The following is a 14,940-nucleotide window of genomic DNA, read 5'->3' on the forward strand; positions in this document are numbered from 1 at the left end:
AACATCATTACATAACACAGTAGGCTTTTCACACAGTGACCTGGACAAGATTTAAAGAGATTACAGATATAGTATGTTTATCTTTTTTTTTATTAAATAACAATCATTGTATGAACCCCCCCTCCCTAGATTTTTCCAGGTAGTGGCATGAGCTCCTAACATCTTGAAGACTAAAGTTCCTTCATTATTTTGTAAAAGACACAATATAAAAGCAGGCAAGTCTTAAGAGTCACTAAAAATACAACATGCACACACTCAGAATCACACACACACACCCTTGATGACATTTTCAACAGTGTACATTAGAAATATTGAACAGACAGGCTGTGCTCACACAGACTAAAGCAGACTTAAGGGAAGCGCTGTACATGTGGAGGCGAACTGCTTTGAAATGCTCATTCATACATTCACAACATTCTTCCATCTAAGGTCATCTGCGTAATTCACAGTCTTTCAGTGGGATTTCACTCGTCTTGTGTATAGCCAGTCCAACATCCAACTCCTACCAGGAGTCATTGTGTGAAGAATTATGTTGCTCATCATTCAAACAGTTTTTTACTGTGCTTCAACACGACATCATCTTGTCTTCTTACATAAGGCATTAATGCAACTGAGGACAATGAACCAGACACTAAAAGGGGCCCAAAAAGTGTTCGGTTGTTTCAGGAATTTCTTTTCTTTAAAGGAAAAGTTTGAGCTTCATTGAGTTTGATGAGGAAATTGGTAGCACTCTGTACTCTGTGCTGTAAATATGAAGCTACAGCAAGTAGCAGGTTACCTTAGCACACAGACTGGAAACAGCTAGCCAGACTCCGTCCAAAGGTAACAAAATTTGCTCACTAATTAACACGTGTAGAAAATGACAAAATGCTGTGTCCTGACCAAGGAATAGCATATCTCATGATAAATAAAAGTATAGTAGATGTAGAAAGGCCATCCTATAGATGTACTTTTTAATACTAGTAAGTAAACTAGTAACCTCTGCATTCAAAATGTACAAATACCAATTAAGTATTATCAGCAAAATACTAAAGTATCAAAAGTTATTCATTATGTAAGATATTGTATTTAGAGCAATATATATATATATTTATTAGACAGTTGTCAAATTGGTGTACTGAAGCAAATTGTACAATATTTGCCTCATAAATATAGCATAAAATGGAAAGGTAACGTGTCCCGACCAAGAAACAACACATTAACCACAATTTGTCATAAATTTTTTCTTTTTACAGATTAAAACAAATGAGATATAACATGGTAATCAGTGAGCTTTAGAGGTGCTGGTAGGTGCATTTTATTACCTTCGGACAGAGCCAGGCTAACTGTTTCCCCCCTGTGTTTACAGTATTTGTGCTATGCTAAGCTAATCCGCTGCTGGCTGTACTCACACAAACAAACATCTAACTCTTGGCAAGAAAGTGAATAGGCGTTTCCCCAAACTATCCCTTTGACTTCAATCACAAACATTCAGTTTGAATGAGACGTCAGGCCACCAACAGACTGACGGACGCAACATAAACAGATTATCTGTTCACACGGCCTTCAATAATCCCTTCAGTGAATGTCTCGGCTGCGATGAACAAATTCCAAAACAGTGAGGAACATATAGGCACGCAGTGCAATGTGGGGACTCGGTGTCTGCTCGTGGTCTGGTCGGTTTCACATTGACCCAAACAGTGTCGGCTGATGTGGTTCTATGTACTTTACAGCTGTACTAATGTTATGCTGTGTGTCTTTGTGCTTGGAGAAACCTTTTAACAGGCACTTTACAAAGACCATATTATATGATGTTTGTGCTTTAAACTGATTTTGGGTATCGGCTTCTGGCAGTCTGGAGGGTAGAGACGGGATGTGTAGTTTTAGGCTCATTCTGAAAAAAGGTTAATCTCACTGAAGTGTAGAGGAATGTCTTTCTGTGTGCACTGTGTGTGACGACAAAGAGAAAAGCAGAAGGAGATGAAGTGATCGAGTCTGAATCAAGACTCTTTACAAGACTATTGCTGAGATGGTCACACTCAAAGTTTCGTCTGTATGTTGACCGACTGGATGATTTGAAAAAGACCCCACGCAGAGGCAGGAATTCAGAGGAGCAGGATAATCGCTGAAACACATACATTGGGTTCTTGGTCACTCTCTTGGTCACAGCTGGGAGGAGGATGTGGTACTCTGGGAGTGGTTTGATGAGCAGATCACATACACGTCGCCCCCTCTGGAAGACAACTGAGCTGCTTCTCAATTATACACCGCAAGTACGTATACCTACAAGTACAGACACACACAGACAGAGGAGGAATAAATGTTTGCGAAGATACATTTGATAATAATTACAATGTAAACTACTGTACTACAATGTTTGTAAGAACAGCTGAACGTGTTGATGACTGTGGCAGAGATGAGGCGTGAAGTAGATTACATACAGTATGTTGTTGTACCTTCTCCTGAGTTTCTGCACCTCTCTGTCCTCCTCCTCCTTCAGTTTGGTGATGAAACTCTGCAGGACAGGCATTTCAAACTTGATGTACTGCGCCACCTGGTGGAAGGGAGGGGAAATATAATGACAAAGCATAAAAAAAAGAGACTAAGGTGAGATAAATAAAGCGATATGGAACACACAGAGGCAAGGTAGCTGCACGCTATCAAACAGACGGAATATGACATGTTCATTTATTGCTCTGTATCAAATCCTTTAAAAAAAACCACTGAGTGTGATGACTTACATCATATGTGACTTCTTCTCCCAGGTCTTCTTCCATGAGGAAAACCTTGCAGACCTGCTCACATGGACCCTGCATTATTCTCAGTACCAGAGGATAGTCATTTCGCTTCAGTTTCACACGCTCTGAAACATTAAACACATCCACAGGTAGCGATTAACAGAACAAAAATAACAAATCATATATGGAAAATAAATATAAATATACATCATTGTAGTGTTTTCCATCAATAAACTTGACAAATAAGAAATAAAAGGAATAATTCACACTCACCTCCACTTGTATGGACGAGGTATAGCGCAAACTCATCTGCGCTGTTTTCAATTTTAAACTTGTTGAGGAGAACTCGTAGCACCTGAGGCGTGCTCATGCAGCTGTTAATCCGAACATTAGTCACCGAGCCGTAAGAAGGAGTAAAAACTGCTGTCTGAAAAACACAATAGAACACACACTGAGTTTCCTATGTCACTTTATGTGTTTATATATTTGTCTACAGATGTGGACAAGCGTGGGTTTAAAATAAATTTAAACATCAAAATTGCTACAAATTACTCTCAAATTAAACTCTCTGCTTGTACATTATACTGTGTTGTTTTGTCAGACTTTCTTGGGATCCATTGGCAAACACTTGTCTGGCATCACCTTGTGGTTGTAGAAGTGTCCGTTGATGGAGAAGCGATTGCGTCGAATTTTCCTCTGGTCGCTCGGTGACCGTCGCTGGCCCCGTCTTAAGACCCCGGCATCACTCTTCGTCCTGAGGAGCTGAGCGGAGCTCTCACTCTCCTCTGTCCAATCAACCATCATTAGCTTAGATTATCAGTTATTATTCAGTGTCCTTAACTTATCTTTAAACTGGGAACTTATAAGACTGACTATTCTTGATGGTTATTTATCTTAACACTAAACACTGAATTTAATGACACTGACAGTAAACATCAACTGTGCAGAGCTGGAAACAAAATTAGTATTTCTAATGTTCACGTAAGGAGAGGATGAAACAAATATGAGAGTGAAATGTCAAATGAAAACCTTACTTATGTTTTCATTTCTACTAATGGAGTTATTAATATACAGTTTACTCCTCTAAGGGTTGAAAAAAAACCTCTAAAACAAACTAAGAATAAGGCTTTAATTCCTTCGTCGCGACGAATTAAGCTAATTTGATCTTAATGACATAATGCAACATTTCTTTTTTTGTCTTGGCAACTGATAAGACAACACAAATAAAGCAGTGTTATTTAGTAATTAGGAATTGAACTGGATCCCTGTTAAAGCCAAGGGAGTATGTTACCATGTTTATATAGTCAGTAAAGCCACTCACCTGCTGTCTGTTCTTCCATCACACCGTTGTCCTCCGGTTGGTTGTCAGGTGGCGTCACTTCCACTGTGGGCGGGCTCTGCTGTTGACCATCTGTGCTGGTGGGGGAACTTCAAAAAGGACACGAGAGCGTACAAGAGTGAGAGACAACGAGACACAGAGCCAGAGGACAAGAGCTGCAAGCTAGCAAAACTATAAAGATACAACCGAGTTTCTTTGCAGATACAAACTGTTATTATCTGGCTATAAATGGAAAAGGTTTTGTTTGTAGACAAATGTGAGGGGAGTTACAGAACAGGGGTCTCATTTATAAAACTGTTCATAGAATCCTCACTAAAAGTGTACGTGCGCCCAAAAGCCAAAAATAGCGTACGCACAAAAATATTCAGACTTATAAAACCGTGCGTGTGCACATCTGTAAGCAAGTTCCCTTCATAATCACAATCAACTTGAAATATGGCGCATGTGAGGGAGCTCCATGTCCAACCCTCCAAACGCCCATAGTTGTCTATAAATGGTCAGTGAAATGCCTCTTTAATATTAATATGTACTGACTGCTGGAGCACTGACATTCCTTTAAGGTGAAGCTGAAACATGGTTTGGTGGGTAAAAAACGCACTTTCACGCAACGCTTGTGCACCGAAGGAAAGGGGGCACGGGGAGCTCCATCCCTTTATAACCGATGCGCAGGAAGGGGCAACCCTCCTGAGTAGTGACGTCACTGACCGGAGGGGAACACACACGCAAGACGGGATGGCCCAGGTATTAATTTGGATTCCCCCGTTTGAAAGAGAGTAAACCAAATGACTTCCACTTGTGTTTGAATATTTATTTAGGCTACACAAACAGTCCACTCACTAAACAAGGCTGCCGATGAGTTAAAATAAATATGGCTTCTTGTAAATGATATAAAATAATGTTTCTATAATGTGTTTTTACAAGCAGCGCATCAACATTCAGACGCTTGCGCACAGCATTTGGCTTGAAAAGGCAACAAACATCTGATAACAATATATGACACTATGCTCTCCTATTTGCTCGACTGATGCACTGAAAACAGCATCAATTTAAATGTAATTTGTCCTCCTGTTCACCTTATTTATGAGAATAAATTGCACTGCATGCTAGTAGGCTATTAATTAATATTGCTCCTGATTAAACTGTACAACATAATTGAGGCGTTCTTTTGCAGAAACAGATATCTTTGTTTGTGTTTATTATCCTGAATCTGGATCTTTTTCTGTGTGCTGCAAATGATCTTTAAGGATGTTTTTTTTTGTGAACTTCAGGGAAAGTCAATCAAACGGGTGTTTATTCAGAAAGGCTTTAAACCTACAGTACTCAGAGGTAACATTTAGATTTTTTTTACACAGCAGTATTCATTTCATTCATGTTGCGCTGTTTCTCATTTCCCCAGTTTAAGTGCGTACGCAGAGCACATTCTCCTGTCAAGTTTGTTTTTTATAGATCACAATCTTTCTTAGGAAGTAGCGTACGCATGTTTCCAGCCCTGTTTTGTACGTACCGTTTATAAACGAGACCCCTCAATAGTGCAGTAAGTAATAATGTAAACAGTGCAAGAACAAGGACATTAACTTTGGAGTAACCACATCATCACTGCAAACACGGATAAAGAGGTGAGTTTTAATAGATTCCCTGCCAAGAAGCGGCATTTTGTTAACCACTTGTACACCACCTATACAGTATGTGCGTCACATCCCTGTTGGTTAGTTTCAACTTGTAACACCTGTTACTCTTTGTTGAAGCAGTTTTTCTATGTTTGAGATGTGCTGTCAGGATTTGAGAGACTATTTCTTTTGATATTTTAAGTAAGTTTTTGCACCAGCAATATCAGTATGGATTATTTGGCCTCTTTGGAGCTCTCTGCTTGAGAGGTTGTCTGTATGCTGATAGCAAGACCGCTGTTGCTGCAGATAAATGAGGCTAACTGGAATCAAAGTAAAAAAGCAACTTTATAGCTGTGGTGTTAGTTAATGCCCTTTTTCATGAAGTGTAATTGTGTGTATTTCCTGTAAGTAAATTGGCCCCCGAAACACCCAAAATGTCTGCTGCATGCCTGTGAGTGCTATTTTCCCTGGAACAACTTCTTCTGATGAATGGGGTTACAGAGCAGAAAATGGGGCTGTGGTTGATCTGTGGCAGCTTGGGGCAAAATCCAAAACCGAGCCAGAGGTGAGGGTTAAAGGGTTCACTTCTGTCTATGGACCAAAGCAAATAAGTGCTTCATCAAAGGATTTAGCAAACTGTGGAAATCAATTATGCATTTGTTGCATGGATTTAAAGCTGGAATATCAAGTAATGACATCGCACATCAACAAAAAGGGATGACACAAAGACAATCTAGACATAATCTATATTTGCCCCCGCTGACATATTGCGTATCACCATTTCCGGTCAGCAAGATGTAACTGGATCTGTCTGGACCTCTTACCCCTGACTGTCCAGATTGCAACCCGAGTGCCAGGACGTAGAGGAGGGGGGCGGTCGGATTCGCTCGTGGTCATCCTGCATCTGAAGCCTGATTGGTCGCCGCAGGCCCCAGAAGATATTCAGCAAGCCCTCGACAATCAGCTCCCCCTCTTCCTGTTGGTGAGAGAGAAGCTGTGATCAATGCGCACACACACACACACATATATAAATACACACAATGGACAGTTATTACTCCTTTGGGATTCACCATATAATGGGTCGGGTATATTAAATTTAAAATGGCGACAGGAAGACGGAGGAAAAGTAGTGAAGAGTGGAGACATTCAGATGCTTCTGTTGGAAAGGAGGATAAAACAATACAACATTAAAATAAGAGTAAGCACGCAGACACACTGCTGTAAATACTCACTTCTCTGTGTCTGAGCTGTAGATTCTGTCCTTCATAGTAGAGGTTGTATGTCTTAAGATGTGAGAGGACTGCTACCCTGGAGAAAGAGCAGCGATTTAAAAACAGGTCTATCTCTGTAGGGATCCTTTGCACAGTGCTGTCAGACACTTGTAATAACAATCTGAGTCCGTCAGTGGCAAAAACAAAAACTTTAGGGGACATACTTTGATGGGGGGCAATAGCCTGCAGGGATTTCTGCCAGCAGCTGTGCACTCAATACTGGACCAGTTTCAAAAGATGTTGTCCCAATTAGTCACACAGATACAAAAATATAAAGTTACCCTTTAAAAGGTCCAGTGTGTAATATTTAGAAGGATCTATTGACAGAAACGCAATACAATATACATAACTATGTTTTCAGTGGTGTATAAAGACCTTAAATAATGAAGAACAACAACAACTCGCAAAGGGAGGGGTGAGGGGAGATTTGAGCAGTTGGTTGCAATTCGCAACTAAAAAACGCCACTAAAAATTACACACAGAACCTTTGAATCAATAAGCATCCCTATCAGTGTGGTGATTTAACATCCTGACTGAATGTTTTATACCAAAAGGTGAATAAAGCATAAATACATTTGTTCTCACAAGTCAGGCTGTTTAACATGAGTGAAAAATCTAAATAACTACAGTTCAACTGTTTCATATGCACATACTGACGTTTGTTTGTGTATGCGTGTGTTCATGTGAGGAACAGCGTGGCGTTCAGTCCTTACTTGCTGATGAACTTGTTCTCTCCAATCTGAACCCCGTACTCTGTATCATCCATTCTCAGTCAGCATGAGAGGAGCTGAGACACACAGAAGCAACACAGAGAGTTAATAATTTTCACCCATCTGATTCGGTCTCATGACTCCTCATGACCAGCAGCGAGCAACAGACATGGAGAGGGCAGCCTGGAGAGGAAAGTGATTGCAGGAAGAGGAGGAGGAGGTAAAGCTCCACACAGTATACAATAACAGCAGATCATATCTTATTTCCTGTCAATGTATTTCCTTCAAGAGACAACACTTAAAAGTTCAAATGGCACTGCAATAGGTCTCACTACACAATCAAAACATTTGGCGTGTGATGGAGTGAGACAGCTGCTCTCCACACACTCTTCCTCCAATATATTTCTTCTTTCCTGCCACCCCTTTAATTCTCTCCTTATGTCTTTGCCTGTCTTTTACACATAACCACACACACATGCAGCTGTTTTTAATGGCACTCAGCCATGCCTCCGTAGAGTTTCCCCTCCCTGTTTGCTGAACGAGTGTGTACGTTTGTGTATATTTGTGTGTCTGCAGAGGAGGCAGGACAGAAGCCTCCAGAAGGAGATGAACAGGTGCAGGACACACGGGCCACCCGCAGGGCCAAATCATGTCAGCTGCCTGAACAAGCACACATTATATGCATTTACCTCTCATGTCTGTATCTATACATACAGTGCATGCAGTCTCTCTTTTTGGATATATAGGTGAGGAACTGAAGAGGATTCATCTCAAACTCTATAAACTGTCTGGACATTTTATTATCTGGATGACTGAAGTTAATGTTTGTTTCTCTCTTTCTTTGCATTTCACGCACAAACAAAGACCATTTTAATACCGACCTTCAAATAATTTACATTTTTGTGGACCATTTCTGAATGCATTTGTAAACATGGCTCCATGGATGGCATTACCAATGTGTCCATCACTTTAGTCCTGACTGAAATATTACTGAAATTTGGTCCCGAGGGTGAATCCTACTGACTTTATCTAGCACCACCAGGAGGTTGGTTTTTAGTTTTGAAATGGATATGAAATTGGGAACAGAAAATTCACGTTGCTGAAAGTAATAACTTTGCTGATCCTCTGACTTTTCCTCAAAGACTTATCTAACCAGCTAATTAATCAATTAAAGCAGGCTAAACTAAAATGGCAACCCTGCTCAACATCAGTTGTGTTGACGTAAGCATTTAGCTTAAAGCACCACTAAGGTCAGCCTCACAGAATTGCTATCTTTTCTGTATGGTGTCAAAATAAAAGCAGACCTTTTGAACTTGTGTTTGCAGTGTAAACAATCACAGTGACAGTCAAGTCTACAATGTTAATTACTGTTGTTACAATTTAAGCACAGATTTCTTTACCACAATAATGTAACTTAGAGAAATCGATGATCAATTCAGCCCCTTTCATCAAAAACCTGGCTTCTTCCCTTAGTACTGTCTTACACAACACATCCAGTGCCTCTGTAACAGATCAACTAGCAAAATATTAATAAGTCAGAGAGACACACCAGCCAAATAAGTATGGATTTAAATGTGAGTTTCAAGACTACAAGCGATCCTACCGTAGTGAAGACTGTGTGATGTTGTTGAGTCTCCAGAAAGAGGGAGCTGCAGATGTGGGAGAGAGAGAGAGAGAGGGGTTAGGCAGGTAGACTCTGTATGTATCCTCAGGTATCAGAAGTTCTGTCACTCAGGTCAATTTCAAGCGGCCCACGGGGTCCTTTCTTGTGAGTGTGACAGCGAACAGACGAGGAAGAGTGGGTGCATTTAAAGGAAGTGCTCGCCTTCCGTTAAATCGCTTCCTCCTTTACCAAGTCAGTCACACAGGAAACTGACACTAGCCTCTACACAGCCCATAACTTCCTCAATTCAAGCAGTACGGAAGAATTATCATGTACACCCAAACAAAGAGCACGGGCAGAAAGATACAAGATAAGACCCACACTAAACTGCCTTATTTTTATCCCTCTTTCGTGACCCAAACTCTCAGATTTGACACATATCTAAACATATTATCAACAAAGATATTCAAAACCTGGCAAGTGATTTCAAACACACAGTGCTGATAAATAAATTGAGGCTGTCAATCTCTGGAATAATCGTGTTCAGTTATTGTGGACGAATTAAATATTAAACACCAATCAGCTCAGGCCCCCTGCCAAGGTCTATCAATATTTCAGCACCTATATTTGCCTGTCAAGTACTCGAATGCTCACCATTCACCTCCACAAAAGGAAATCATTAGCCTTTAATACCGCTGTCGTGGTCAAGGGCGGCTGTGCTCGTAGACTCATTAACAGGTGATGCCAGTGGTCCGAGACAGACATGTGGCCAGCTGACAAACCAAGACAATGTTGTAATTGTCTGGCAAGTCACGAGACCAACGTGAACTTCAAGTCAACTAAACTGTCACCTGATAAAATTGATCCTTGCCTGATGTTACTTCCTGAACTAAAGATTAAATCAGACATTTAACCTTTAAAGCTACTGCCAGAGTGCGTTGTAATAAATGTGCACCCAGTTTAGTGTTTGCTGTTGGTGAAAAAAGTGGTTTTAAAATGTTTAGGCTTAATGCGCTTGTATTTTTTTTAATGGTTAATGGTTTTATTCAGCTCAAGATCTCAGTAAAATCACAGGATCACAGCTCGGAGATATACACTGCTCAAAAAAATAAAGGGAACACTTAAACAACACAATGTAACTCCAAATCAATCACACTCCTGTGAAATCAATCACACTCCTGTGAAATCAAACTGTCCACTTAGGAAGCAACACTGATTGACAATCAATGTCACACGCTGTTGTGCAAATGGAAAAGACAACATGTGGAAATTATAGGCAATTAGCAAGACACCCCTAATAAAGGAGTGGTTCTGCAGGTGGTGACCACAGACCACTTCTCAGTTCCTATGCTTCCTGGCTGATGTTTTGGTCACTTTTGAATGCTGGCAGTGCTTTCACTCTAGTGGTAGCATGAGACGGAGTCTACAACCCACACAAGTGGCTCAGGTAGTGCAGCTCATCCAGGATGGCACATCAATGCGAGCTGTGGCAAGAAGGTTTGCTGTGTCTGTCAGCGTAGTGTCCAGAGCATGGAGGCGCTACCAGGAGACAGGCCAGTACATCAGGAGATGTGGAGGAGGCCGTAGGAGGGCAACAACCCAGCAGCAGGACCGCTACCTCCGCCTTTGTGCAAGGAGGAGCAGGAGGAGCACTGCCAGAGCCCTGCAAAATGACCTCCAGCAGGCCACAAATGTGCATGTGTCTGCTCAAACGGTCAGAAACTGACTCCATGAGGGTGGTATGAGGGCCCGACGTCCACAGGTGGGGGTTGTGCTTACAGCCCAGTGCAGGATGTTTGGCATTTGCCAGAGAACACTAAGATTGGCCAATTCGCCACTGGCGCCCTGTGCTCTTCACAGATGAAAGCAGGTTCACACTGAGCACACGTGACAGACGTGACAGAGTCTGGAGACGCCGTGGAGAACGTTCTGCTGCCTGCAACATCCTCCAGCATGACCGGTTTGCGGGGGTCAGTAATGGTGTGGGGTGGCATTTCTTTGGTGGGCCGCACAGCCCTCCATGTGCTCGCCAGAGGTAGCCTGACTGCCATCAGGTACCGAGATGAGATCCTCAGACCCCTTGTGAGACCATATGCTGGTGCGGTTGGCCCTGGGTTCTTCCTAATGCAAGACAATGCTAGACCTCATGTGGCTGGAGTGTGTCAGCAGTTCCTGCAAGAGGAAGGCATTGATGCTATGAACTGGCCCGCCCGTTCCCCAGACCTGAATCCAACTGAGCACATCTGGGACATCATGTCTCGCTCCATCCACCAACGCCACGTTGCACCAAGCTGTGCAGGAGTTGGCGGATGCTTTAGTCCAGGTCTGGGAGAAGATCCCTCAGGAGACCATCCGCCACCTCATCAGGAGCATGCCCAGGCGTTGTAGGGAGGTCATACAGGTAGTTGGCCACACACACTACTGAGCCTCATTTTGACTTGTTTTAAGGACATTACATCAAAGCTGGATCGGCCTGTAGTGCGGTTTTCCACTTTGATTTTGAGTGTGATTCCAAATCCAGACCTCCATGGGTTGATAAATTTGATTTCCATTGATAATTTTTGTGTGATTTTTTTGTCAGCACATTCAACTATGTAAAGAAAGGAGTATTTAATGAGATTATTTCATTCATTCAGATCTAGGATGTGTTATTTTAATGTTCCCTTTTATTTTTTTGAGCAATGTATATAAAGAAAAGACAGAAAACCTCTCAAATGTTAGATGTTGTCCAAACACAGGCAGCTGTGCAGGAACGTTGCCTATGTGATAAAAAAACAAAACTGTGAAACTGTTCAGACAAAAAAGCATTTAGGTTTAATACCCAGTTCCACAAACATTTTAGTATTACTGAGATCGTGAGTCAAAATCCCTCCAACACAGCCCTGCTTTCGTAGACACCAACATTTGTATTATTTATTCAGTTAACTGCTTGATTATCTTTTCTTTAAATGTTCGATGTCAAGATCTAAATTGTTGTCCTTATTTTGTTGACCTGAAAGAACACAAATTTAACTATAATGAGTCTAAAAATAAAATGGAATTAGCCTGAAAACTGCCCACCACAGTTTAAGTTGAAGAACCCATGTAGTTAAAATCCCAACGAAAAAATACTGCGGACATTAGCACAGTGTCTTCAGCGGTAGCTTCAGCCCTGCCCAGTCAAAAAGGCAGGTGAAAAATTTACTCTGAAACTTATTTAGACATCATCATAACCACATAACGTGATGTATTTTTGTCAGAGACCATCTTCGCAACCTATTTTGGATGGGAAATATTGCCTCAAAGCACCACCAGTTACCCCCAAAACATTGCTGCAGTATTTATATTAATATCTAATGTTTGGCAGTATAGTCCAGCACCACCACAGCAGACCATGTGATCCCTTAAATTAAGGAAAACAAGATCAACATAATCTTCTACTTTGACTTTTAGCCTACTATGTTCAGAGTCTGTATTAACAAAATGTCTCAAGATTAAAATTGTATAAATAACCTCGCCTTTTAACCAAAACAGAGATGGCTGTTGGTGGAAATTATCTGTATGACACTGACTCTTTATATTTGCACGGTTTCCTACTTTGTTCTGCTATGCAACAATTTCCCAAAGGAAAAATTACATTGAATCTTATCTTCAAACTGCAGAAAGCTGTCTCTGCTTTTCGATTTATAGTCAACAGCGGCATATAAATGCAGCCAGACTGACCCACAGCTGACGTAGTCTTGATTCAGATCAGGGAGCTCCACTCTGTACAGGACAGCAGTCAAAATGTAGACCTCACTGACTCCCTGAAAACTCATTACACCACCAGCCAGTCCTCAGTCTCCATCCCTTTACCTCTTGTCTCATTCATCGGCTCAGTTGTTTCTCACCACAGGAACTCAATTTATTAACCTCTGTCCAGTGTTTCTGATTAGGAAAATCTTTCCTCATTCAGCTCTTTCCTCCGTCTCCTTCGTATTCCCCTGTGAACGACTAAAAGCCATCCACTGTGCTATTGAACACACACACACACACACACACACACACACACACACACGCGCACTTGTTTTCTGCCCTCTTGCCTCTGAACCTCCTCTGTCAAAGACTTGGGCTGAAATGGATGATGAATAGCTCCAAACCTCCTCTCCACCACCACCCCTGCCTTCAGCTCCCACATTACTAATGCTCTGCCTTTGTCACCACTGTCATAGCAACACAAAAAACATCTAAGCTCCAACAACTAGTCCACAACGCTGAGCCAAAAATAGTGTTTGTCTCTCCTGCTCCTTGTTAGGCCTGCTGGGGTTGTCAAAGACGTTGCAAGGCTCGACTTTGAATCTACATATGGCATCCAGATTCTCCAGATTAAGCTGGTCTTTCTGCTTAGTTGACTGTAGAGCGGAAACTATTAGTCGATCCACAATCAATCTGCAGCTTCTCTGACAAGCGATTAATGATTCAAGTTGTTTTTAAAACAAAAATCAGCTTTTTAAATGTGAATACTGTCCGGTTTTCTCATGGCAGTCTGAATATCTTCGGGGTTTGGACTGTTTGGTCAGACAAAACAAGACATTTTAAGATGGAACTTGTGATTTGCTTTTATAGATGAAATGATTAACTGAGAAAATAATCATTTGTTGCAGCCCTTACTTACTGCACATCTTAGTAAAGCTTAACATTACACTCAGTTGCTAGTTTATCAGAATGAGCCTACAGTTAAATCAATCATTTTAACATTATGAGCTCCATCACTTGTGGGACTTGTAGCAGCGCTGCTGTATTAAACTGCATTGCTTTTTAGCTAACTCTACTTTAACTAAACTGGGTTACAAGCCAAAACATTAGGTATTCACTTTTTTGGCAGACCCTCAGTCCTGAAGCACTGCCTCTGTCTAGCCAGGCTTATGTGTGCCGAGAGGAATCTTAACTATCTACTGCTTGTTATGTAACCTGTTTTTCTAAATACATATGCACACTCCCTGCTAGAGACCACAAATGTGATTAGATACGGAATATATATCGTTTTAATTCAGGATTTAGTCTGGACCATCACACTGAAGTGCTACGGAGCACACCGTATCACTGCATGTCAGTTTAAAACGCCACATAATCCTGAATTTCGAGGTTTTTAGTCTGTAACTGTGTCGTCTCTGCTTTTATAGAATAAAAATAAATGATATAAAGGTTTCTGTTTGGCATTTTATGTTGTCAAAACATTTTAAGTCTTGTTTTAGCACAAACAAGTCAAACTACACCCACTCCACATCATCCACCCACAGACACCATCAGGATCAGCCTACTTGATTCCTGCGGAGTTTTGGAGCTCCTGTGTCGGATCACCAAACCCGGGAGTACGGGCTCTCCGGTTCTCCTCTCCCACCTCCGTCCTTCTCTCCGCGGCGGCTGAACTGCCCGTTAACGGTAAACTCCTCGGTCAGCTCGCTCTCCTGCCGTTCGAAACAATCACTGGGGCGCGTGCATCCAGCAGCTAGTAGGAGGAGGAGGAGGAGGAGAGCGCGAGAGGTCCATCTGCTGCGGCGGAGCTCGCGGCACAGCAACGTCGGGGGGCCACGGCCGGGAGCCAATCGGAGAGCGACCCTGACGCCCCTTTGTTCACGCTGCGTGCGAAGATGAATGAAAACACGGAAACAATGGGAGAGCAGAGCATGCGCACACCGTCAGTCTGGTGAATAATAAGGCAGTCATTACTATTC

General features: G+C 41.8%; 1 protein-coding gene across 2 annotated transcripts; it reads right to left on the reverse strand.

Moving 5' to 3' along the window:
• Positions 1 to 72: 72 nt before the first annotated feature.
• On the reverse strand, positions 73 to 14,767 carry rassf2b (Ras association domain family member 2b). Of its 2 annotated transcripts, XM_038704138.1 has the most exons (11): positions 14,527 to 14,767; positions 9,248 to 9,293; positions 7,648 to 7,721; positions 6,896 to 6,971; positions 6,488 to 6,639; positions 4,039 to 4,145; positions 3,360 to 3,502; positions 2,991 to 3,144; positions 2,721 to 2,842; positions 2,421 to 2,533; positions 73 to 2,262 (listed from the first exon to the last, which is right to left on the reverse strand). In XM_038704138.1, the coding sequence occupies exons 3-11, from the start codon at positions 7,698 to 7,700 to the stop codon at positions 2,193 to 2,195; spliced, it is 990 nt and encodes a 329-aa protein (XP_038560066.1). In that variant the 5' UTR covers positions 7,701 to 7,721; positions 9,248 to 9,293; positions 14,527 to 14,767; the 3' UTR covers positions 73 to 2,192. The 2 variants fall into 2 exon arrangements, with proteins under 2 accessions (XP_038560066.1, XP_038560067.1); XM_038704139.1 differs by lacking the exon at positions 14,527 to 14,767 and having other exon boundaries at positions 2,436 to 2,533; positions 9,248 to 9,461.
• Between the last annotated feature and the right edge of the window lie 173 nt (positions 14,768 to 14,940).

This window comes from Micropterus salmoides, unplaced genomic scaffold (genome assembly GCF_014851395.1).
Source record: "Micropterus salmoides isolate LMB-PRFRI ecotype aquatic unplaced genomic scaffold, ASM1485139v1 Ms_hic_scaffold_7, whole genome shotgun sequence".
Taxonomy (NCBI): Eukaryota; Metazoa; Chordata; class Actinopteri; order Centrarchiformes; family Centrarchidae; genus Micropterus; species Micropterus salmoides.